At 41.1% G+C, this 23,904-nt stretch overlaps 1 protein-coding gene across 1 annotated transcript; it reads left to right on the top strand.

The window, feature by feature from the left end:
- On the top strand, nucleotides 1-22,509 carry LOC106906671 (tyrosine-protein kinase fyna-like). Its single transcript, XM_014972032.2, has 12 exons — nucleotides 1-140; nucleotides 8,952-9,208; nucleotides 12,284-12,380; nucleotides 14,653-14,751; nucleotides 14,936-15,039; nucleotides 15,950-16,099; nucleotides 16,195-16,359; nucleotides 17,382-17,561; nucleotides 17,676-17,752; nucleotides 18,402-18,555; nucleotides 20,269-20,400; nucleotides 20,992-22,509. Exons 2-12 carry the CDS (start codon nucleotides 8,962-8,964, stop codon nucleotides 21,198-21,200), a joined length of 1,614 nt encoding a protein of 537 aa, XP_014827518.1. The 5' UTR covers nucleotides 1-140; nucleotides 8,952-8,961; the 3' UTR covers nucleotides 21,201-22,509.
- The last annotated feature ends 1,395 nt before the right edge of the window (nucleotides 22,510-23,904 follow it).

Here is a 23,904-nt window from a genome sequence, read left to right as displayed (position 1 = left end):
CGAGTCTCCCCCTCTGTTCTCCCTCCGTGTGAGGAAAATAAAACACAGACAGAGGAGAGAGAGAGAAAAAAAAAACATTAAAAAAATTCCTTCACAAAATCTCAACTGAAAACTCCGATGGACTGATTTGATTTTCTGCGGTAAGCTTGGTTTTGTTTTTATGTCTTACTTCTGCTCCAAACCGGTGCAGCCGCCTCGTCCTCTGTTTTGCTCTGTGGGTTGAATCCATCTCCGGAGAGAAGAGGGGAGATAAATAACACGCTTTAAAGCGCCACGGTCGTATGACCAGACTGTTCCTGTAGAAGTGGGTTTGCTCTCATGTGCGAGTTTGAGATCAATCAAAAAGAACGACGTGCTGTGATTGCGGCTGGTGTTTTGCATTCGTGCGTTTCTGAAGAGGTGTTGCATCTGCTGCAGGGACGGATGGGTTGCAGAACAGAGCTGACTGCTGAGGCCGAGAGCACCACAGACCCGCAGACAGCCTCCTATTGATTAGTCTCCGAATTAATTGTCACATTTGTTGAGCTTATTGCATTGCCACGCTGTTAAATTTCCAATTAAAGCCGCTTTAATCGGGTTATCTGTTGTGTCTGGAAGTGCTGCCATCCATCTTGGAGGCAAACACAAATGGGATGATGTGCTGGCTTCCCATGTGATATAAGTTAGGATGCAGTTGGTGTTTTAGTTGACGTGTCTTCATCTTCACTTAGCACCCTAAACCTGAGAGTGCACAGTTGTGTGTGATGTGTTTCACTAGATTGAAATGAGTTACTAATGCTCCATGCAAATGTTTCTTTAGGACCTTCGTGTTCACAAGTAAACCAGATGACAGACATGTTTACAAGCATGGCCCTCAAACTGTGGTGCACTAGTGGGATGGGACTCAAAATAAATTGGAGGATTAAATATTTGCAAGGTAAATCTGAATTTACTGTGCTGCAACAAGCGCCTGTAGTCAAAGACAGGAAGTGTACTGGTGCACTAATCTTTGCTTTGAAAAATAATCTACTCAAAGCAAAGTTCACTGGAGGAAATTTGGAACTTGTTGACTATTGATCTTTTGCTTACAATGACTCTTTGCTCTCCTGCCCACAAGCTGGGCAAAACAAACTCTTAGATAAGTTGTTTGCTCATAAAAAAAAAATAAATAATGTTGTTTTTTTCTGATTTTAGGTCATTTTTCAAGTTCTGTTTCTTATATCCTCCAAGGGAAGTCCAAATTAGGAGTAGTTACACCAATACTCACTTCTGATTGTCTGATCAATACCTCCTGATAAGTCTTCTTTCCCTGTTTATTTCTTTCTGATTTGTTTCTTGCTTTTCTGGAAATAGTATGCTATAATAGTCAGAATTAGACCATTAAAAACAACCCTCATCATTCAAGTAATACTTCCTCAATGTCGAATTGTTTATGTCATAAATCTGTAGTTTGCAACCATTACATTCTCCTTAGTTTCAGTTTCTTAGCATTAACTACTTAATAAATGTGATTTTCACTCTATGAACTTTTGTGAACTGTTCAAATTTCCAGGTTGATTCTTTACATAAGTAAAAAACAAGTCTCTGAAATTAATTTTACTGATAAGTTACAGCTGGGTGTAAAGCCTAACTAATTTAGATCATAAACAATAAAGGATGTTGAGTTAGTCTAAGTTCAGCTTATATATTTCCTGCTGGAAATACAAAGGATAACAACATGGTTCTTCATGTTGGCAAATGATGAAGAACCAACCTTTACCCTTCACTGAAGCAACTTTTGGAAATATTCATCAACAGATCCCAAATTCAGACAAATGCTCTGCTATTTCCTGGTTTATTTGATACTCCAATTTTCCTTATTTCCCAAGTGTCAGTGCAAGATGCCCAAATCAAGCTGACTGAACGGATAATTACAATGGTCTCAGTTATTTAACAGCATGACTCAACACACTCAACTGTGAACACTGTGACACTGAAACACAGCTAGGCTTAAACCACGTACTGTATGAAGCTCAGCTGTGGGTTTTATAACCCACTCTGTTCATTCAGCGCTCGAAGAGCGCTTTGAAAGCTTTAACACTGCGTTTCATTGTGCTCGTAATCTTGTGGCCAAGTGAAATGTGCCCATTGTCCTGCTGTTGATACACTGAATGAACTCGGTTGTCTGACACAAGCAAATGTTGTAACTATCCAGAGAATGGCAGCCATAAGGAGGAGATTGTCCGTGTCGTCGAAAATCCAGCAGACAGAGCGGCGTTTGTCGTATTTCATCCAAATGGGACACAGCTTCAAGTGATGCTCTTCTTGTACTTGTCTTTGTTGGTGGAACAAAACGTCGGGTTTTGGACTTGGGTAAGGTCAACGCGTGTGCGTTGTCCGTGGGAGTCGGGTGGGAAGTTCGACATTAACGCCTATATCAATAACCTTGAGTGTAAAGTGACACCACACCTCAAAAGAATCAGGCCTGTGTTTGGAAGGGGTTGGTTGAATTGCAAAGCGGTCACATTTATGAGAGATTGGTAAGTTAAGTGCTGTGAAATGATGAAGACATTCCAGTAGTAGTAATCACCATCTGAGCACAGCTTCACTGTCTTGTGGTTCTTGGTCAGGTTTCAAAGACTCAAAGCCAGTTTTTGTTATTGAGGTTTTATCTTTGTATGTCATGTATCAGGTACATGACATACAAAGGTTGCAGATTGTGTGTTTCAATTTACCAAAAACTGAGTAAATACTGAAAACTGTTTTGGGCACCATAGCAAATAAGCAGAATTGTTTTAAGAGAAAACGGGAGACAAAAAGTCTAATGCAGTGGTAGCGAAATATCTGAAAGGCCATCTATTCAATTCACTCAAATAAACATAATTTAACTGTGATTTACTGGCAAGCACCAAAAGATTTATTTAAAGGATTGTGGCTGTCTTGGGAGAAGAGGATTAATGAATTTTAATGGACTCATCTGAGGGGAGGCTGGCTGCTGGATGCTTCAGCGATCCAGACGCGTAGTGGCAGTTCTGTCTCAGCACATCAGTTCCCCAGTCCAGATAAGGACCTTCATGATACTACGTAGGGCACAGTAGAACAAATGGGTCAGACGAAGAAGATAATGGATAATGAGGCAGGGAAGATGGATCAAGAATGTGGTCATGAAGGAGAATGGTTAGGGTCAGGGATGGAGGAAGTAGGGATGAGCGTTTAGGGAGTTCAGTGGTAGAGGTGAGAGTCGAAGGAAGTAAGGTTTTGGGAGTTAGGAGAAGGGATGAATGTTGAAGGACATGGAAATGAAGGGTAGGATCCAGTAGTGAGAGGTAGTTGTAAGGGTTGAAGGCAGGAGAGGTGAGGATTTAAAGGATGATGGTGCTGAACAGGATGGCATAAATATAAAAAATATTACTTGATATACTATAAATGCAATGATAGCCCTGTCACAATAACAAATTTTCCTGCATAAATTGACCCAAAGGTTATTGCGATAAACGATAATATTGTTGTTTTGAGGCCGTTTTCAAATCAATAATAATGCAAGGACACATTCTTGGAGATAAATCAACTTTAAATTTTGATGAACATTTAACACTGGAACTGGCAAAAAATTTCAAATATCAACAATACATAAACAAAACAACATATAAAATGAATCATTGAGTCTCTGTAAACAAAACTGTCCTTCAAAATAAGGGCCAGTTGACACCAAATCACCAGTCTGGAGACTTTTTTCATCTAGCTTTTGGTAGAAAAAGAAAAAAAAAACCCGCTCAATTATGCAAGTGAAAATCATTGAGTTTGTTTATTAAACGATTAATTGATTATTGTGAAACCTACACAGGAACTTTTTTCCCTAACACTCTAATCTTTGATGTTTCGATGAACATTTTAACTTTTGCTTTACTGGATATGGATGGTTTCGTCTGTGCAGAGCGTTCACTTTGGACGTGTCACTTTCTCAGGTCTGTCTGACTGTTTCCTGTTTTATCCATCTGTTAACCTTAACCTGACATTCCTACACATTTGCAGGAACAGCCCTGTCTCTTTCCTTACCAAGCTGCTGTGGGCCTCTTTGACTCAAGCTGTTCATCTGGGTCTGAAAATAGCACAAGAATTGTTCTTGCTGAGACTGAGGTGAAGACTTAAGGCTGTGATACCATCATGTGCTTTCTTTCGGGGGGGTTAAGTTGTGTCACAGGTTGATCTGAGCTGAGCATGAAAGAGTCTTGATACTACTTGAACTTTTTTTGCATTTTGCAAAAAAACGCAAATGCAAAATGCAGCAAAATTGTGATGTAAAGAGAAAATACTATCTAATTTGCATCAATAAATATTGTAAAAGCTTGGTGTACTTTTGTAAAGTGTGGACTTTGATCTGACATTTTTAACATGGGAACAGACTTTAAAACACTTCTTTGTATACTCACTTGGGGATGGGCGATATGAACTTGAAGTTTTATCGCAATATTCTGTGGCACTATTGTGATAACGATAAAATTGGCAATAAGAATGATTTATTACTCCTTTTTTAGATAACTGTATATCTGTGACTTTGTGTCAAAGCAATTATAGCCCCATAAACACACAAATACAGCTCTTGAAAAACATAAAACATTCCAACTTGTAAAGCACTTCTTTAGGACACTAGCCATATAAATCTACAAATTGTAAATGCATTTAATAATATTTTCAAAATTATTGATTTATTGGTCCTTTCCTTGAACAAACTGTGGAGAAAATAGTAAAAATTAACAGACAATATCCACAGGTTTGGGAATTAAGTGGAATTTTCTGTTGGAGCGATAAATAATAATAAGAAATTTATCACAATAAACGATATGATGAACTTCCATCCCTACATTCAATATCGGCCCCAGTCTGGCCCAAGTTTGAAATATTTTGCTGCACCAAAGTTGCAGCTGGATTTGAACGTGCAGGCTAAATGTGTTAGCAACTCCTGTCACTCTGCATGATGGAAGATGTTGTGCCGCACCGTCATCAGACAGAGTTGATGAATGTGTTAGTCTATCAATAAATCGGTACTAAGTTATGGGTTTTAATGCGGTCAGTGTTGGATTCGAATGCTGGAAAGAGGGGGAGGAAGATGCGGGAGTGACGAGATCTGCAGAGGGGCTCGTGGTTGGGCTGAAAGAGGAAAGAAACTGACCTCTGACCTCACGATAAGTTTTGCCGGACGATAAATTTTCCACCGTTGCTTTGTTTTAGCTGAAGGAAATGTCCCTATATAATAATCAGTTAGCTTGTACATGTTGTGTGAAAACCCTCCACGCAGCATTACGCCGCCTTGGGTTGGTGTTTTTATGGTCATGTGCAGCATTCGTTTCCCTCCAGACAGAGTTTTGGCCTGTATCTCTTGGAGCTAGTGTCTATTTATGTAGATCTCTGTCACCGTAAACACAAGGAAAAGTAAAACTATTTGGACTTTCCCGTATGACAAATGGTGTTGACTCATCCATGTAATAGCTTGAATCTGAAACTTTTTGATGAATGTGTGTGTGACATGTTTATGGCGTTACAGTAGTGAATGATTGTTATCTGTCCCCTCGCCTGTGTTGATTCATGCGGCGCATCTTTTTCTGCCCTGAAACTTTTCTCTGCTGCCCAAACGTGGCGGCCTGCGCACGGTGGGAAGACGTGCACAAATGGAGACGCTCCGGACCCTTTTAACTCGGAAAAGACAGAAGGTTTTCATGATCCCCCCACAGGCACAACGGTAACAAGAGATCTCCCCTCATTTACTCTGCTCCCTCCAGGAGTGGATGCAGTGCTATTTAAATCTCTGCAGTCACACCAGAAAACAGACTCTTACCATTTTCCTCCTGTCTGCTCTCTTAATACGTCAAGCTTATGCAAAGCAGCAGCAGAACGTTCATCAGTACTCTTTTCAACATTGTTACTTGAAAGTTTGTTTTTAAAAAGGTAAGAAACGGATGGACGTCTCCGTTAAACTCACACGATAGTGTTTTCTTAACCCGCAGCCGAATAACATAAATGTTTTATAAGCTGCTCGTCAAAAAGAAAAGAAAAGGAAATCGCTAGTTTTCGCTGAAAACACTCGTTCAAAATACTTATCGATTGCTCATGTACTCGCAGTCTATACTAAATGTTTTATGATGTATTTTTAGCTTGAATACATGTGCTGGACTGTCCGAGAGGGATCCACACGACTGAAGATGGGAATATAAATGTCAAAGAAGATTATCTAAAATCTGGAGGATTAGAGACAAATCTGCAGTTTTCCTCCTTGCGTTTCTGTCCGTGGTCTCCTGCTCTGCTCCGGGCTCCTGTCGTAATGCGCGCTCTCTGCGAGCCCGCTCCCTCTTTTGGCTGTTTTATGGAGTTTTATGGGCGGTCGTGAATCACGCTGATCTCTTTCTCTCCGCAGTGGCTCCCCTTCTCTGTCGTTAGTTAAGGCAGAGTGGAGCAAACGCTCACCTGCTTTGAGGAAGTGAAACAAACAGCTCTGCGCACACAGAGCGCCGGGCTTCCCAGAATCCCGCCAGGTGCATTGCTGTCGGATTCCTGTTCCGCAGGTACGGCACAGCAGTGATTTGTGCCTGTCACCTGGTCTGCCAAAGCCATAGTTTGCTTTTATTGCTGCCTGTTGACACACAGGAGCTGCGGCAGATTTAGAAGGCAACAGATCTGTAAAGTGAATTTGCCCGGCTGTTCTAGAGATGTTACACTTTACTTACGTGTTTCCTTTCGACAATGTAAGATGATAAAATGTTTTCAGGAAAGTTTCAGTTATCCCGCTACAGCCATCCTAAGAGGAAGTTTGCTTTAAGTGAAAAAGATCTTACTTTTTGTGACATGGTAGCAGCATTCTTCATTGCATTATATCATATCGGGGGTTTATTTTGTAGAACAACATAAAGCAGCGTCTTGTCACAGATTTTCAATTGGATTTGAATCTGACTGGACCTTTTTAAAACATAAATATGCTTATATGTTAGCATGTAGATCTCTAGGGTTGTTGTTATGCATAAAGGTGAATCTTTGCCTCAGATTGTTTGTGTCCTCTGACAGGGTTTCCTAACCGTTATTGAATCTTATTTATCTCCATTCATCTTCCTGTCAACTCTGACCGGATTCTGAATCCCCGCTGAGGGAACATCTTCCCCACAGCAGCGATGATGGGGAATATTTATCCTGGATTTTTATTCGGGGTATCGGAGTACTGGGAGCTGCTCAGTACTCGACAACTAACTAGGCCTATAAAGCAATTATCGCTACGTTCTTTTTGCTGTTGCTTCCAAGATAAAAACGTTCACGGAACCGTTCCAAAGTTGTAAATACGCAGCTTTTTCTGATTTCCGGTCTTGGCAGGGCTTTTTCTTTTTCTTTTTTTTTCCTGAGTGCTTGCCGCCCCCCAGGCTGCGGCGCCCTGTGTGGAAGGTTATGATGAAAACCTGCTGCTGCCTGGAGCTGAACAATAAAGTGTGTCGAACCTTTTTTTATTTTTATTTTTTTTTATTTTTTTTAAAGATTTCTTTTAACTTCATGTTTATGCTCTATTTTGTGTTGGTTTATCACATAAAATCCTAATAAAATTCATTGAAATCTGTGTTTATAACCTGACAAAATTCAGGGAATATGAATACTTTACTAAGCCACCGTAACTTAAATGATTATAATGACGATTAATAATGATACCCAGGACTGATAAACTTCTGTGGGTGATAAGCTAGAGTTTTTTGAAAAGTACTGTTTTTCATGTCATGTTTTTATCCTTTTTTATTTATGACAAAAATACAAAAAAAGGATTGAAAAAAATGTGAGTTAATGCCAACTGGTATTGTCATTGCAATCTCCAACAATAATGCCACCAGTTTTCTTAATGCTAATCCTATTCTGCAGCCTTAGTAATAACAATAACAACAATAATAATAACACCCTAATAATAGTAATAATAGTTAACTCTTTTTGTTTCAGTATTTCCAATCTTGTACTATTAATTGTATTTTTTTTTCTTTTTCATTAAAGCTATAGAAGGCTCCTTGTAGAATGCGATTAGTGTAAAACCTGTCATTTTAAGCACAGTAATACTTCCACGTTATTGCTCCTTTTACACCCAGCACTCATAAATTATCCCCCCATCAGCGGACAGCCCATCCTTTTCTTTGATGGAGGGAGCTGTGACGGTTCCCCTTCCCGCTAACGCCACCTCTCCCCGTCCACAGACACTGTCAACAAGTGTGTTTCCAATTAGCCGCGTCTGAAGTCAGTCGGCTGCTCGCTCTGATGAAAGACGACCCCGCAGCCAGCCATGCTTCACCAGCTTCAAGACCCTCTTCCAGGCACACCTTGAGCCTAGATGTTCATTAGTGTTACTGGGTCCATAAAGATGGAAGGGCTCCTTCTACAGAGATCGCCTTACTCATTAGCAAAACTGGTTTAGTGAGGCCAAATCCTCCGTGCTCAGGGATAAATAGCAGTGCCATGAAGTGGTTTGCTGCTGTGTGCGTTTGTTTTTTTTTTTTTACTTCAGTACTCCGGGTCCATAGATGTGCGTGTGTGTGTGTGTGTGTGTGTGTGTGTGTGTGTGTGTGTGTGTGTGTGTGTGTGTGTGTGTGTGCGTGGAGCTCCTGTTAAAGTAAACAAAAACGAACTGCGTGCCATCCTATAAATGTGGTGGCGTGGGAGTAAATTCTTCGCACATGTGTGGTCACGCGACACTTTGGAGACGTAAGCCATAAAGAAGTTAATTCATATTTTAAAAGCAACCACACGCGGCTCGGCTACGGTCTGTTTTTGTGTTAAATTAGAGAGCGAGGATCGGGTTTAATTTCAGCTTAACTGTTGGATTTTTCTGAAGGCCTTGTCTCAGAGGAAAATGTGAAATAATGGAAGATTAAATTATAAATTCCCCAGGAGAGGCAGCTTTGGAGCTGTTATTTCCACCTACATCCTCATTCTGTCTCTCACTCCTTCCATTTCTCTCTCTCTCTCTTTCTGTCCGCTCACAGACGATAGAGGATGGGCTGTGTCCAATGTAAGGATAAAGAAGCAGCGAAACTCACTGATGACCGCGAGACCAGCCTCACACACAGCTCGGGGTACCGCTATGGCTCCGACCCCACGCCGCAGCACTACCCCAGCTTCGGCGTCACCACCATCCCCAACTACAACAACTTCCACACCGCCGCCACGCAGGGGGTGACGGTGTTCGGAGGCGTGCACACGTCCTCGCAGTCCGGGACGCTGCGGTCTCGGGGAGGGACAGGTGAGGCTGGACCTCCGCAGCAGCTTATCCGCATGCAGACTTAATGCACAACGATGCGTGGCTGCAAAAACTACCACGGTCTTGCTCTGTTGGTCGCAGTTAGACGTCGTCAAAAGTGTTCTTTTGCAAAAATCACTTTTGGCTAAGAAAAAAAAAAAATTATTTTAGGAAGGTGACGATTCTATTCTGCCTTGGAAAAGTATCTAGACTTTTTCTGTTATGGTTATGCAATCAAAAACTGCATTGTGATTGGTTGGCATATCTCAAAGTAGTGTGTATTTTTATTTTTTTAAACATGGCTTTCTACTAAACCACAATTCAAAGAGCCATTTTTGCCTTCAATCCAGCTAAATAAAGCTTATCTAGAGCCAATAATGTTACATGATTGTAATTTTGATAAATATTTACTGCAGGAAATGTGTTGACATTCTTAAAGAAGAACCATTAAATTCATTTTTTTGTGGGTGGTTTCCAATAAACAAAAGCGCAAAAAGAAGACGAACGCGATGCTGTGGATATTTTCAGAAAAAATATATTCAAACACTTTCTAACTAAATGACAGAAAAATAGATCTAAAAACATGTTGCTCTTTTTTTAGTGTCATTCTGTTGTGGAAATTTAATGCAATTATTCAATGACAAAAAATGTATCTAAAATCTGCATTTGTTATAACGTCTATATTTAAAAATATTAGATGACTATTTTTTTTTTTTAACCATGTTATTTAGAGCCACTGTGGAAGGTGAAAAGAGTGGCTCTTTTTCAGATCCCTGCGCTAAGCTAACAGTCCAGACAGGATTTCCATGGTAACTCTGGAGGAGGTGCAGAGCTCCACCGCTCAGGTGGGAGAATCTGTTTACGTCAGTCACTCCTCAAGTTTGACCTTTTATGGGAAAAGCTGTGAAAATAAAGTCATTGTTCAAAGAGAGCCTCAAAATCCCACTTTGTGACAACGTCACGTTGAGGGAAAACGTTTTATTACGAAAGAAGTGAGTCAAAATTGATCAAAAACGTGTTTTGCTAAAAAAAAACAAGAGGCTGCAAAACAGTTTAAGATGGGGGTGGGGACTCAGACTCACCTTCTAGTAAGACAATGAAAACCACACATCACATGGCTGCAATGGAAAGATTTAGCATCGTTTTGTGTTAAAACGACCCAATTAAATTCCAGAAATTCGACCGTGAATCAGTGGCAGGACTTAAAAATGAACAGAAACTATTAAACCCTGTTTGATTGAGCTGAGATGTTTAGCTGTTTTTCTTTTGATGCGTTTCTTGTTTTTAATATGACTCGCTGATCTCAGTTGCTTCATCTTTTTTCTTTTTTTTTTTTGTGGAGAGTCTTTGAATCAGCTTGTGGACGAACAGTCCTTCCCCCAAAGGTCTCAGGATGAGATGAAGCTGGTAGAGACGTGTGACATTTTTCTTCCACTTTCTGTTGATCTGTAACCTGAAATCCCAATAAAAGAGTGAATACCTCTTCAGTTCAAGTCATTTTAAGGGGATTTAACGTGACGTTCAACCTACGGTTGTGTCAGAACTGTTCAACAAAGCAATTAAAAACAGGAAACATTCAGTTTAACACAGAGGGGAGCTTCAAACACTTTGGAAATCATCTCCCTCTTCGCAGCTTAGACACACAAAAAAAAAACTATCTCATCATGGCTGGGATTATTAGATTTTTCTCTCTCCAGTATTGCCATGCTGCGATAAAGGAATCTGTCTGTGAAGGACATTCGACCCCGGCCCTCTGGTTAATGGAAAACAGAGTGACCTAATTTATAGCCGGTGCTCTGTGAAGCACATCTGACGAGCAGAAGGACCAGACATTTTGCTGAAGAGTGCAAATCTCTCTTCAGTGCGTTGCGCCCCTTCTGCTTCAGGCTTTAAAGACACATATGAAGCACATCTTTCTTCGCCTTTAGCTGTCCTGGGCCTTCTTTTTCCCCCAACGTGCAAGTACGTAGAGTCAGAGGATTGTACAGTGGAGTTTTGCGTGAATGAACTAAACAACACAGGTCGATACGCTGGATGAGAATGGAGGTCAAGAGGAGATAAAGGGGAGCTTTTGGTGGATTTAATAGGATTCAGAAAGTGAAATCTTTCAGTGGTTTCTGGCTTGTTTGAAGATGCTGGGACTCCAGAGGCATCTTTGTCTTGTAACGAAAAAAGATTGCATTCCTTTATTTCGGACGTAGCCACAACAGTTTAATAAAGTCTGTTGTGGCGACTCTCGCCACAACGTTAAAGTTGCATTCCGTAAAACAAAGGCGGTGAGCCGAAAGATGGCTGACATGTTTTCAAGCGACGATTCAGACGAGGATCTTGTGACAGTTTTGACTCCTCATACGTCACCTGTTTGCTGCTCAATGAGTATAAAAGTATTTTTAGGGCCAGACTTAAAACCAGGACTGCTCCATATTGATCTCCACACCTCATATCTTGAAAATATCACATTGATACAATTTCTTACTTGTGTCCTTCATCCACCTTTGTGTCAGTAGGTCCTTTCTTCATGCTGCCCTTCCTTTCTTACATTTTCTTTCTTCCACCTTTGTGTCCTCACGTCATTCCTTCATTTTGTTTTTACTTCTTTCCTTTTTTGTGTCCTTTGTTTGTTCCTTGTGTCCCAACTCTCTCCCTCCATTAAGCTGCCCTCCTTCCTTTTTCCTTTAATTCATTCCACCCTTCTGTCCATGCTTCTTCCTTTTTGTTTCCTACCTCCTTTCTTTCTCCCCCTGTTTTCTTATTTTTCTTTCCTTCCATCCTTGTGCCCAACATCTCTTTATGTTTCCCCTTCCGTAATCATTTTTTCCTTCCTTTCTTCCTTTCCTTCCTCCCTGTTTTTAGTTTATCATTTTGCTTTGTCCTATCTGCCTCTGCCTCCCTTTGTTGTGGTCTGTCTTCTTTTGACCCTAGAGTCAGTGCTTGCTTCCTGTCTCTCCATCCTTCTTCCCTTCCTGTTTTGGTGGAATACTTAAAATGAAACTTTTAATCCGTACAAATCACAGACAGCCTTCAGGTCTTTTAGGTCAGCTGTCATACTGAATGTGACTTTCTTGTTTTCCCCTGCAGGGGTAACTCTGTTCGTGGCTCTGTATGACTATGAGGCCAGGACGGAGGATGACCTCAGCTTCAGAAAGGGGGAGAGGTTTCAGATCCTCAACAGCACGTAAGTGTGAAAACATCTGTATGACAGCATGCGGAGGGAGGGTGCTGGTTGTGTTCTCCTCTGATTAGTTTTGGGATTGTTTTTCACCAAGGTCCAAACGCTACATCTGGGATAAAATGTCACACAGGAACACGGAGAGCAGTCGGTGTCTGTGTTGAATTACGTTGTTTTTGTCGTCGTTCTCCTTTTATTCTGAGCAGAACGTCGTCATGGAGTTTAAACCACACTGGGACTAGCTGTGTGGCACATTTCAACACTTTGCTCCAGTTTTTGCCAAAAGGATTAGCTTCAGATTGTAGTACAAGACTTTAGAAAACCTTTCTTACAACTTAATCTCTTCCGCATTTTGTCACAAACGTGGACTTTAACATATTTTATTGAGATTTTATCCGACTGACCAGCACATAGTTTATGTTTATGACGCGTAATCATTCCTGAGTCTTTTGTGGCTTTTTGGCCCCTTCGTCTTAATAACGCTGACCAAGCATTATATAGAAACAGTATTTGTAAATATACTCTAATTCTTATTTTATCTGGTTTAATGTGTTATCTCCATGGAATTTATTCACCAGAATGACACCAACGAATAATTTTGCAATTTTTTTTATTCACTTTGTTTGAATTTGGAAACGACTCAGTTGGTTTCTTTCTACTAAATTTTTATTTTTTATTTTTTTGCTGATTGTAAAACCTTGAAGTTTCTTCTCTACACAAAAAACGAATAAAAAGAAGCGAAATGAATCACCTAATTTCAAAATAAAATAAAGTTTTATACATTAAATAGTTTTAAATCTGGGCAAGTTTTGTATTTTCTAAAGTTCTAGTCATCTTAAGAGCTCAAAGAAATGATTTATAGAGTGGCATAGTCAAAGTGCAGAACTAAATCCCATAGATAATCTCTCCATTCAATCTGACTAAGTTGTAACTATTTTGTAAAAAAAAGAAAAATAAATAAATAAATAAATAAATTCTGTCCTAATGAGACTGGACTAATGCACAATATTTGCAGGAAGTCGAAACCTTTCTACAGGACAAGAGACAAGAGTCATCTGTGCTCGTTTTAGTCAAAATGTGGTGAGAAAGGAACAGATTGTCTTGCAAATGGCTACAGTGTACTAGGGGTTGCACCAATTAGTCGACTAGTCGATTCTTTTCTCTGCAATTACTTTTTTCTGGGCCAGTCGACTAGTCGCAATCACAAGACAAAACAGATTTTTCCAAGGAAATGAAAGTAGGTGGATTAGGTGAGTTCGTCAGAAAGCTCAAATTGTATAAAAATGTAAATAATTTAACAAAGAGAAACTGTAAATTACAGCATAAGCTACCGCAATAGGGGCGTTGTGCGGCGCGGTGGTTAGCACGGCGCCCCGCATACAGAGACCCTAACCCGCAGTCTGGAGTTCGACTCCCGTCCTCCATTCGCTGGGCCCATGCCTCGCTCCGCACTCTCTGCCCCCCCCACAGTCAGATTGCTGTAAAATAAACTAGTGCCGAAAAAATCCTTAATAAAAAAAAAAAAAAAAAAAAAAAAGACTAGCGGTGAAAGGTACAACAACGCGTCATGATGTCAGGCTTTTTTATCCATCCAACTGATCAGCGTCACCCTGCGTATTGAAGCTTTTAACCTGGCAGCTTTACGCTCTTATAAAGATATGGTTTGACTACATCTGGAAACTAAGTCCAAGCTTCATCCTGAGGATCTGATAGAGGCGATCTCGGCCGCCGTCTGCATGTCGGTTCAGAGGGCCGAACCGACTCTGAGTCAGCGGAGCGTCCTGCTGCGCATCGGGCGGAGGAGCAGCAGGACGCTTTGTTGAATTCAACTGTAATCAAACAGGATCCGTTCATAATAAGTTTAGTTTGTGATGTTCCAAAAGCACCATTGTGGTCAGTGTGATAATTTGACTCCTATGCGAGTAGCTATCCAGAGATCATCAGCATCAGTTGGTGTTTGGAAAAAAAAAAAAAAAAAGTCAGACCCGACTTTGTGCAACAAACTTTTCTCCGCTGCTCACGAAGAATGATCTGTTTATTGCTTTTAATTCTGCATAATAGACTTAGTAAAAGCGGGAGAATGGGAGGGGGTGTCAATATTTGCCGTGAAAATAGCTGATAAAGCCTCCAAGTAGTTGTGAAGGGTAACAGTTGACTGTTTCCAAAACTGTCTAGAAAATATTCTGTAACGTTTTGGGTTTACTAGAGCTAAAGTTTTCCAACCTGCTGGTACGTTCATCCTTTCTCTCTCTCTCTTCCTCTCTCCCTCACTCCCCAGGGAGGGCGACTGGTGGGAGGCTCGTTCCCTCACTACAGGTGGAACTGGATACATTCCCAGCAATTACGTCGCTCCTGTGGATTCGATCCAGGCGGAGGAGTGAGTTCACCTTTTCTCACGAGATCAGATCCCGTTCTCTGGGAGCCCGTCGTAAATGTCGAGCAGCTTCCCCGTCTGTCTTTTGCGTAACGAGACGCGGCGTCACACCCACTGCAAACAGAGCGAGTGAAGTGCATTCGGCGCAAGACATATTAAACCTGGTGCCTTTTTGTTTCTCCCGCAGCTGGTATTTTGGTAAATTAGGCCGAAAGGACGCGGAGCGGCAGCTGCTTTCCGGTGGCAACGCCAGAGGCACGTTCCTCATCCGTGAGAGCGAAACAACCAAAGGTACCGCACAGCGGCGACACGCTGAGATGGCAAACACTTTTACCCTTCAGGAAAGGTGTGTGAAACACGTGCCAATACAAGCACTGCGCAGGGCATCTTAGAGCAAACTCGAAAACTCAATAGAACTTTCAATAAATTCCAGGTCCAGATCTGTATGGAAAAGGAAAATAAGAATGTGGGAAAATATTTGCATTTTCAGGCTTTATTTCTTAGTGTAAAGTGCTTTAATTCATGTAAAGCACTTTGAATAACCTTGTTGCTGAAAATGTGCTATAAAATTACCTTAAATGTTGTGCCCTTCATTCCTTTCTCCCTTACTTCTTCTTTCCCTTCTTCCTTCCTTCTACATTTATTTCTTTTCTTCCTTTATTCATTTTTTCCTGCCTTTCTTCCCTTGCATCTTCTCAAGTACATCCTCCCTTCTTTGTGTTTTTCATGCCCTTAATTTATTTCCTTGTATCTGTCCTGCCATCCTTGCACGCTTCCTCCTCTCTCTGTATGTCCTTCTTTCCTCATGTCCTTCCTTTTTAGTCTGTGTCCTCAAGTCTCTTGTCATTTTTGTATCCTTCTTTCTTATGTCTTTCTTCATTTTGTTTCCTTCCCTCTTTTCTTTCCTTCCTCTTATCCGACCTATTAGTCCTTCCTCATATCCTTCCCTCTCTTGTTCTATTTCCGTTCTTGTTTTTGACTGTGAAAATTTCCAGATTTCATGACCGTCAGACCAAAGTATTGACCATAAATTCATACCATGCTAAAATAGACATGAAGGACAGAGAAAGTTGAATGTGGAACAATAGGAAATACTTACATAAATCACTTTATTGCACTGGCATCAGTTTTCTGCTCCCTGGTTTTCATGAACTACATGCCTATATGCTATTTGTTGACGCATGCGTTGTCTCCGTTCCAGGGGCGTACTCTCTCTCCATCCAGGACTGGGATGACATCAAGGGAGATCACGTCAAACACTACAAGATTCGTAAACTGGACAACGGAGGCTACTACATCACCACCAGGGCCCAGTTCGAGACCCTCCAGCAGCTTGTTCAGCACTACTCCGGTGAGAGCGCTTGATTTGAGGGAGAGCAATGACTTAGCATGACAGCTCCGAGTAGGAGTTTTGTTTTTCACGCGTGTGTCCTCCCGCGTTTCCAGCCAGGGCTGCAGGGCTGTGCTGTCGGCTGATTGTGCCGTGCCACAAAGGCATGCCTCGTCTCACCGACCTCTCCGTCAAAACCAAAGACGTGTGGGAGATCCCGCGGGAGTCTCTGCAGCTCATCAAACGCCTCGGCAACGGCCAGTTCGGAGAAGTCTGGATGGGTGTGTATCGTTTGGCGCGGGCGACGGTTCGGACAGCTGTTGCAAAACAGCTGTCTGTAATTGGAGTCCGTGTGGGACCCGGTTCTAATTTGCTGTTTTAAAGCTGCGCCCATTTTGCTTGAGTCAAGATTTTAGAGAGCATATTTTGACTTGAGCTTCATGAAAACACAACTTGTCCCAATGTCCTATGTTCTAAACGTTAACTGATACTTAAATATCTGCTGTACATGTCGGTGGCCAGTGCACAGAGGACACACTCCTTCCATGAACTCCCTCACATTTTTCCCAAAATCCTTGCAGAAACCTAGTGATACGTGACGATGTTTAGCAGACTTAGTTTATATAGCTTTGAACTTCTCTTGGAGCAAAGTTTAATCCATCTTCTGAAAATAAATGCAGCACGCCACGAATCCAAACACACGGTGACGTGGCCGTCCACGCAAACTGGAAAGAGAAGGAGGAAGATAAATCACTTTTGAAGAGCCGCACCGATCCACAAAGAAGGAATCTGTTGACTGGACCTCTGCAGTCGTGCACGCCACACATCTTTCTCTTTTTTTGAGGAAGGCCAAGAAAAAAAGCTAAGACATCACCTCAAAGGCAGCCCTGTGAAACATGGTTTTGGCTGCGTCGTACTGTGGACACGGTTTTCTTCACAAGACCTATTAGAAGTTCACGGCCCTGCAGGGACTTGTACTAAAACATGCAGCTGTAACGATTCGTTTCACTTTCATTGCAAAAGACTGCCATACCTTTCCGGTTTTTATCTTTTTAGAAATATGTGAAAACTTTGCATATTTTCACATCTCTTTGACAGTTTTTCCACAACTCCGCATCGGTCCCTCCCAGCAGTCTGAAACCAGTGGCTGTGAAGCCACATTCGGCTCACACTGGCTCAATAGCATGACGTAGAACTGAAAATGGTTTTTAAATATAGAAAATGTTCATTTTGTTCCAAAGATGAGCACCACTCCTTAGACAAACGAAATCGTGTTGCAACTATTTTTGATTTTTTTCATCAGGCACATGGAACGGCACCACGAAGGTGGCGGTGAAGACCTTGAAGCCTGGCACCATGTCGCCCGAGTCCTTCCTGGAGGAGGCTCAGATCATGAAGAAGCTCCGACACGATAAACTGGTGCAGCTCTACGCCGTCGTGTCCGAAGAGCCCATCTACATCGTCACAGAGTACATGAGCAAAGGTCACAGTTCGCTTCATTCCTCGAGAGAACAAAAAATAAATAAAATAGATACCCAGGGAATAACTGGGAAACCTCTATAAGAGTGAAATGCAACAGATTCTTCTTCTTTTTTAGGAAGTTTGCTGGATTTCCTGAAAGACGGAGAAGGACGAGGCCTTAAACTGCCAAACCTGGTGGACATGGCGGCGCAGGTGTGCTGCTAATAACCTCTCTAGTTTTTACTGTGCTTTTTGTTTGTTGTTGTTTTATGGTGGACTGATTCCATCAGTGCTTTGTTGTACACATAAATCATTGGCTAATAAACATATTAGCTTTGCCTTTCTACAAACCATCCTTGTTTTATTGTTTTGGCGAGGAACCTTTTGTCCCTGTTAAATAAATGGATGCAATCGTTCCTTTAAATCCGTTTTTTTAAGTTACAATCAGATAAAATGTTTTAATTTGCACTAGTCCTTACAAACTGTACATTATTAAACTAACAACCCCCGTTTAAAGAGGTTTAAGTATCCAAATTGAGTAAAATATTCAGCTGGGGTTTATAGTTTTGTAAAAACAATCAGATGACAGCTGTTTAGGATCTCCCAGCTGGTTTTGATTATCTTCTAATGAGTTGATTTCCAGCGTTGGGTTTGAGGACTAAATGCTAAATGCTGCAGCGCCGTTCTCCCGTTTCCATTAGACGGTGGTTTTAATGGCGTGGCTGAAGTGTGGGCCCATTTACTAATGTGTGTGTGGGGGGGAAAAAAAGGCGCTCTTTGCATAACACACATTTGCCGACCTTGAAACTGTTCGGTTTTATGTTGTTTTAGATGGAAAAATAATGAAACCTCCTTTTCCCAGGTGGCAGCAGGAATGGCGTACATTGAGAGGATGAACTACATCCACAGGGACCTGCGCTCTGCCAACATCCTGGTGGGCGACGGCCTGGTCTGCAAGATTGCCGATTTTGGTCTGGCCAGGCTCATCGAGGACAACGAATACACAGCGAGACAAGGTGGGCTCGCCGGATAGAGGAGCGGGGTGAAGGGGCAGATTTGTGCCAAAATATTTTGGTATAAATGATGTGAACATATTGAAGTATCATCTCAAGACACCAGCCGGGTTACATTTACTCCCAAAGAAAAGGTTGGACATCCAAATGGACAACCATCCTTTGACCTAACATTATTTTTTGAATGATAATTTAATTTTTATTTCTTTTAATATTAGCTTAATGTCAGTTTCGCGTTGTTCCTGTAACCAAAATGGATTTAATGTAATGGCTAACATTTAGCCCTCCTTACTAGTAAACGTTGCTGAAAAGTCACAACTATTAGCTGTTAAATAAATGCGATTTATGTGGATGCTCTTATTTTGAAATGTAACCAGACTGTTAAGACAGGCGGGGGGGAAAAGTTATGGAGATGCAGGTAATGTCGGATGCTGTTATTATGTAATAACGACGACAGGCTCCCCCAATCGTGTTGCACTTGATTTTGTTTGTCCAATTACATCTCGAGAAACGCCTTCCTTTGGAAATACCTGTTTCATCTGCAGGCATACCTACTTGGATCTTAAAACGGAGAAAGTGTAGAACTGAAAGAAATATATGAGGGCAAAGTTGCCTACAAACCTGCCTATGTTTATGTCAGAAGGAATGGGTCAATGGGCTCTACTAATCTTTCTAATCTAGTTTCTGAATTCCCAGTCGGAAAAACAGCATCATTTCCTACCTAAAGTCAGAACTCTGTTTGGGGAAGTCAGAGTTTGCACACCAACCTTGAGATATGTATCTAGTGCTTTCTCCCACCAACAGGATATAGTGAACATTGCTGAGATAAACCATATACTGTGCATTTCTGGCAGTTTGCATCTCATTAAACTGGTTTTTACTTGTTCTTTTTTTAAATACTGTTTTTCAACAAGAACACCGTCAACTCACATGATGAATGTGATGTCATTCGCAGAATTTGAAAAACGTTACCAAAAAATGTACTCTCTCTTATTATTCTGGCATTTTACCAAATATTAAAAAAAAAACTTGGAATCGTAACCGAGCTAAATCAGGACCAGCTTATTCTGACTTAGTGTCAGACATTGAAAACTCAAGACACAGTTGCAGCATCAAAGGCCGATCTGTGCGCACATATCTTACATGTTCCTCCAATTTTCCTTCAGTAGCCTCAGCTTCCCTCACCCACAACATCCTTAGGAATACTTGCAGTCAGAGGAAAAAGGTCTGTGGTTTTGCAGAGGGTAAACATGCATGAATTTGTTCTGATGAAGACTTGGAAAACAGAAGGATGTGGTTGGAACATGGCTGAAAGGCAGCTGAATATATATCGAGCAACAGTGAAAAATCTAATCCAGACGAGCGCGTTTAACTGCTCGAGTTTCCACTCGACAGTCCGGCTGCTTTTCCTCAACGAGTCGGACATAAACTACTCTTGTCAACATGCCCAGCTGCTCGTTGGACAGCAGCTTAAAAAACATTTGACTGTTTAACTAGGGCCAAGTGCGAACGGAGACGGGAGAGGAGGGGAGGGGGAAAGATAATGGAATTGTTCCGTCATTTTCCCAGCGGGACGCTGTGATGTGAAACCACAGATGAAACCTGACCTACTTACCGCCGAAGTATTTTCTCGGGGATCGGCAAAAGCGAAGTCACAAACACGTTGCTGTAGCTGGAGGAGTAAACATGCAAACCAAACGCCTTTACTTGTTTCAGGCGCCAAGTTTCCGATTAAGTGGACGGCTCCCGAGGCCGCGCTGTACGGGAAATTCACCATCAAGTCAGACGTATGGTCGTTCGGCATCCTGCTCACAGAGCTGGTCACCAAGGGGAGGGTGCCCTATCCAGGTGAGACGTCTTCCTGTTGATTGGTCACGTCTGATAAATGCTGCATGTCGCCTCGTTAGGGTTTTTGCAAGGAAAAATAAGCTGCATTTACCACCACAAATGTTAGTGCATTTTGTTTCAATTTCATACGATAGACGAACACAAAGCAGAGGGACCGTAATCCATAAATTTAAAATGAATTGCACGCCATTTACTAAATAAAATGCAGAGCAATAAACTGCCTTTGAGGATAAATTTGTCTTGGTGGTGGCACCTTCTGATTCAGGCGAAGGGAGCTAAACACCCAACGATGAGCTGAAACCGAGGCCGAGGTTTACGTCCCATTAGGACGTTATTCTACTTCACAACTATGCAGCACTTTCACGTAAAAGAGCACACATATTTGAATCTGAAGTAAAAAAATCATCAAAAACAAGAAAAAAGGTCTCATAAGATATCAAACCACACCAACAATATGGCGTATTAAAGCAAACAAAAACAAAGAACCAGCAGTAAATCACAAACTCTTAGATGCATTAAGCTGCTTAGTGCTGCTGGGAGCTTTGAATGAGGTCAGTGAGAGGGAATCTGTCCGCTTTCCCTCGTCCCCAGGCATGAACAACCGCGAGGTTCTGGAGCAGGTGGAGCGAGGCTACCGGATGCCGTGCCCTCAGGACTGCCCCACCTCCCTGCACGAGCTCATGGTGCAGTGCTGGAAGAAGGACCCCGAGGAGAGGCCCACCTTTGAGTATCTGCAAGCCTTTTTGGAGGACTACTTCACAGCCACTGAGCCTCAGTACCAGCCGGGGGATAATCTCTGAAGCGCCTCCGCCCTCATCTCATGTCATTTCATGGGCGTTCCACCAGAGGGAGCCACGCACCTCCTTTTCTGTCATCTTAGAAAAGCTTTTTTTTTGTTTTGTTTTTTGACGGACTTCTTCCAGACGTCATGGAAACGGGGACGGACAGCGGCGAACTGCACATCAGCTCCGAGGATGTTGATGGGGGCCGGAAGTAATAAACTTTCATAAATGAGCAACATAAGTTGTGTACTCTGTATGTATTGTAAATATTAATTGCTTGTTTACTTAACTTTTTTTGTTGTTTACTTTATATTACTTTTGATAATTTGGGAGAATGTGGAATATATATATATATATTTTTTCTTTTTAATTAAAGGTTAAAAATGTTTCAGTTTACGTTTTCTGGAGCAGTGTGTGTTTAACTCGGTGAAATTAAAGTTTCACAAAAACCATACACTGCTAGTGCGGTTGCAGGCGTCTTGGACCGAAGCATCTGACGTTTTTTTCTGAGACCTCAGCGCCATTTTTTTTTTTTTTTTCCTTTTTTTTTTTACGAGGCTGATTTAACAATACTTCTCTTCTCAAGGAACTCAGATGTACTATAAAACCTGTTTTTGCCTTTCATCTCTTTAGTAATCTTCTTATAACGCAACGGAATGCCTTCACGCTTTACAAACACTAACTCGCATCATGGACTCGTCCGATCAAGCCCGAAGCGTAGGGCTAATTCAGCACCGATACTAAGTGCATCCATAGCATTTCAGCTCAAGCTGACAAGTTTTAGCTTGGCTTAAAGTAATCTTTAGTTTAGCTTTATGTAGTTGAAGCGGGGCGGACTTCCTCTCGAGCTGAAACCATTGTTTAGGTGACTGCTTAGTGTACTGATAATGTATGTCGCATTGACGTATGGAGTCAGGCTGTATAAGATCTCCTCTCTTTTTTTCTTTTTTGCTTTGACATGCTGAGAATGAAGGATGTGTACTTGTATTCGTCCCTGCATTACATGTACTTTTAAATAACATGTTCTTATGTTCAGCCAGTGTTATATGTTACTCTTTTTTTTTTGTTTGTTTGTTTTTGGGTTTTTTTACTACAAGGTGTCAAAACCTGCCTCTGGATGTGATCCAGGACAAATCGCCATTTCTGTGTGTATTTATGTTGCTTTCCATGGGTGGTAAAGTAAACTGTACATTTTCATTTTTTATCACTTCTTTTCCTAATTTATTAGGCATACAAAATTTTATTTTATTTTTTTGCTCTCGCTATTATTTATTGTCTGTCTATTACCTGTACACAGCTGGTTTTCAAATAAACAATCTTTCAAGTATTTAGATTTGTGTTTCTGACATTCAAACAACTCTTTTTTTTTTAAGGGTTGCTGGGCAACCTGTTTTTTCAAAAGATAAGCTATGTAAAGAATGCATCATACTCATGATGATGTTTGTTTTGTCACACTTAAATGTTTCAGATAATCAAACACCTTTTAATGCAAGACAAAGATAACCAGAGTAAGCATAGAATGAAGTTTTTAAATGATGAGTTTGGCTATTAAGGGGAGAAAAACCATTAATATCATCCTGACATTATGGTAAATGGCCTGTCCTTCAAAAGTGCTTCATCAAATCCATAAGACCCCAAAGCGCTTCGCTCTACATTCACACACTTGCTCTTTAATTTTATGTGAAAAGGTAATTGACCCTCTTGTTGATCGTGAATAGACTGTAATTACCCACATTTTAAGAGAAACTGAGTTTAACCTCAGACTATCAAAATAAAGAAAATTAACAACTAGTGTAGTCGGGATGACTTGCTGCTCCAGGAGAGCGTCCAACTAACAATTTATGACCGTAACCTCAAGCACATCTTAGCTGGCCAGATTATCGGCAGATTATTATTATTCCAGATTATCGGCAGATTACTATTATTCCAGATTATCGGCAGATTATTATTATTCCAGATTATCGGCAGCTGGCCAATAATCTGGAACACACAAGCACCTTTAAACAGCTCGACAAAAAGTAAGATAAAAGCTCTGGTGTGTCCTACTTAAAGCCCAGAAATCCACCCAGTTCACGTCCTGTGACAAGACATTATGCAGTTTGTTCAATCCACGAAACTAGACTGGATTAAAAGAATTCAAAGAGGTGATCAAGAAATTACGAACTGCTTCGTGGCGACCGGTGCCCTCCAGGTCGGCCCAAACACATTGTTCCTTTTCCACATATTCCCAGGTTATTTTAGAGAATTTATTTTCTCTTGATAAATGAAATCATGATTTGAAAATACATTTTGCATTTACAAGAGTTATATTGGGTCTGTATTAAAATTTGTTTGTTGATAAAGTGTAACAAAAAAGCAAAAGCGATGAATCTGTTAAGGAGGCACATACTTTATTTTATTTTATTTTTTTCCAGCCCCGAATTCCCTCTCAACGTACTTTACAAGACAAACAGGTTCTACACATTTCAACTGGTAAAGAAACCAATTTGGTTCAGGTTCAGTTCAAATCAATGCAGTACTTTCCATCACTTCATCAGATTCTGATGGAATCTGAGTCCAAATTAGTATTAATTATAAAACAATGCAGTCAGATTAATAGAAAACTCTCTTCATACTAAGCCCACCGCACGACAAAAAAAAGCAACTGCAGCAATCTTTCATCTCGATCAAGCATTTGGCAACGATGGACATAATTTATTCACTTTTCTTTTTCAACTGCTTC

Source organism: Poecilia mexicana, unplaced genomic scaffold (assembly GCF_051168715.1).
Source record: "Poecilia mexicana isolate PSO_F unplaced genomic scaffold, ASM5116871v1 scaffold_22, whole genome shotgun sequence".
In the NCBI taxonomy this organism is placed as follows: Eukaryota; Metazoa; Chordata; class Actinopteri; order Cyprinodontiformes; family Poeciliidae; genus Poecilia; species Poecilia mexicana.
This window is presented reverse-complemented; position numbering and strand designations above follow the sequence as displayed.

Bases quoted from the DNA above. Each gene is read 5' to 3' on its own strand.
- LOC106906671 (XM_014972032.2), top strand. From the start codon at position 8,962: ATGGGCTGTGTCCAATGTAAGGATAAAGAAGCAGCGAAACTCACTGAT. The intron at 15,040-15,949 runs GTACCGCACAGC...TCTCCGTTCCAG, and splicing joins TGAGAGCGAAACAACCAAAG to GGGCGTACTCTCTCTCCATC. The intron at 18,556-20,268 runs GTGGGCTCGCCG...TACTTGTTTCAG, and splicing joins CGAATACACAGCGAGACAAG to GCGCCAAGTTTCCGATTAAG.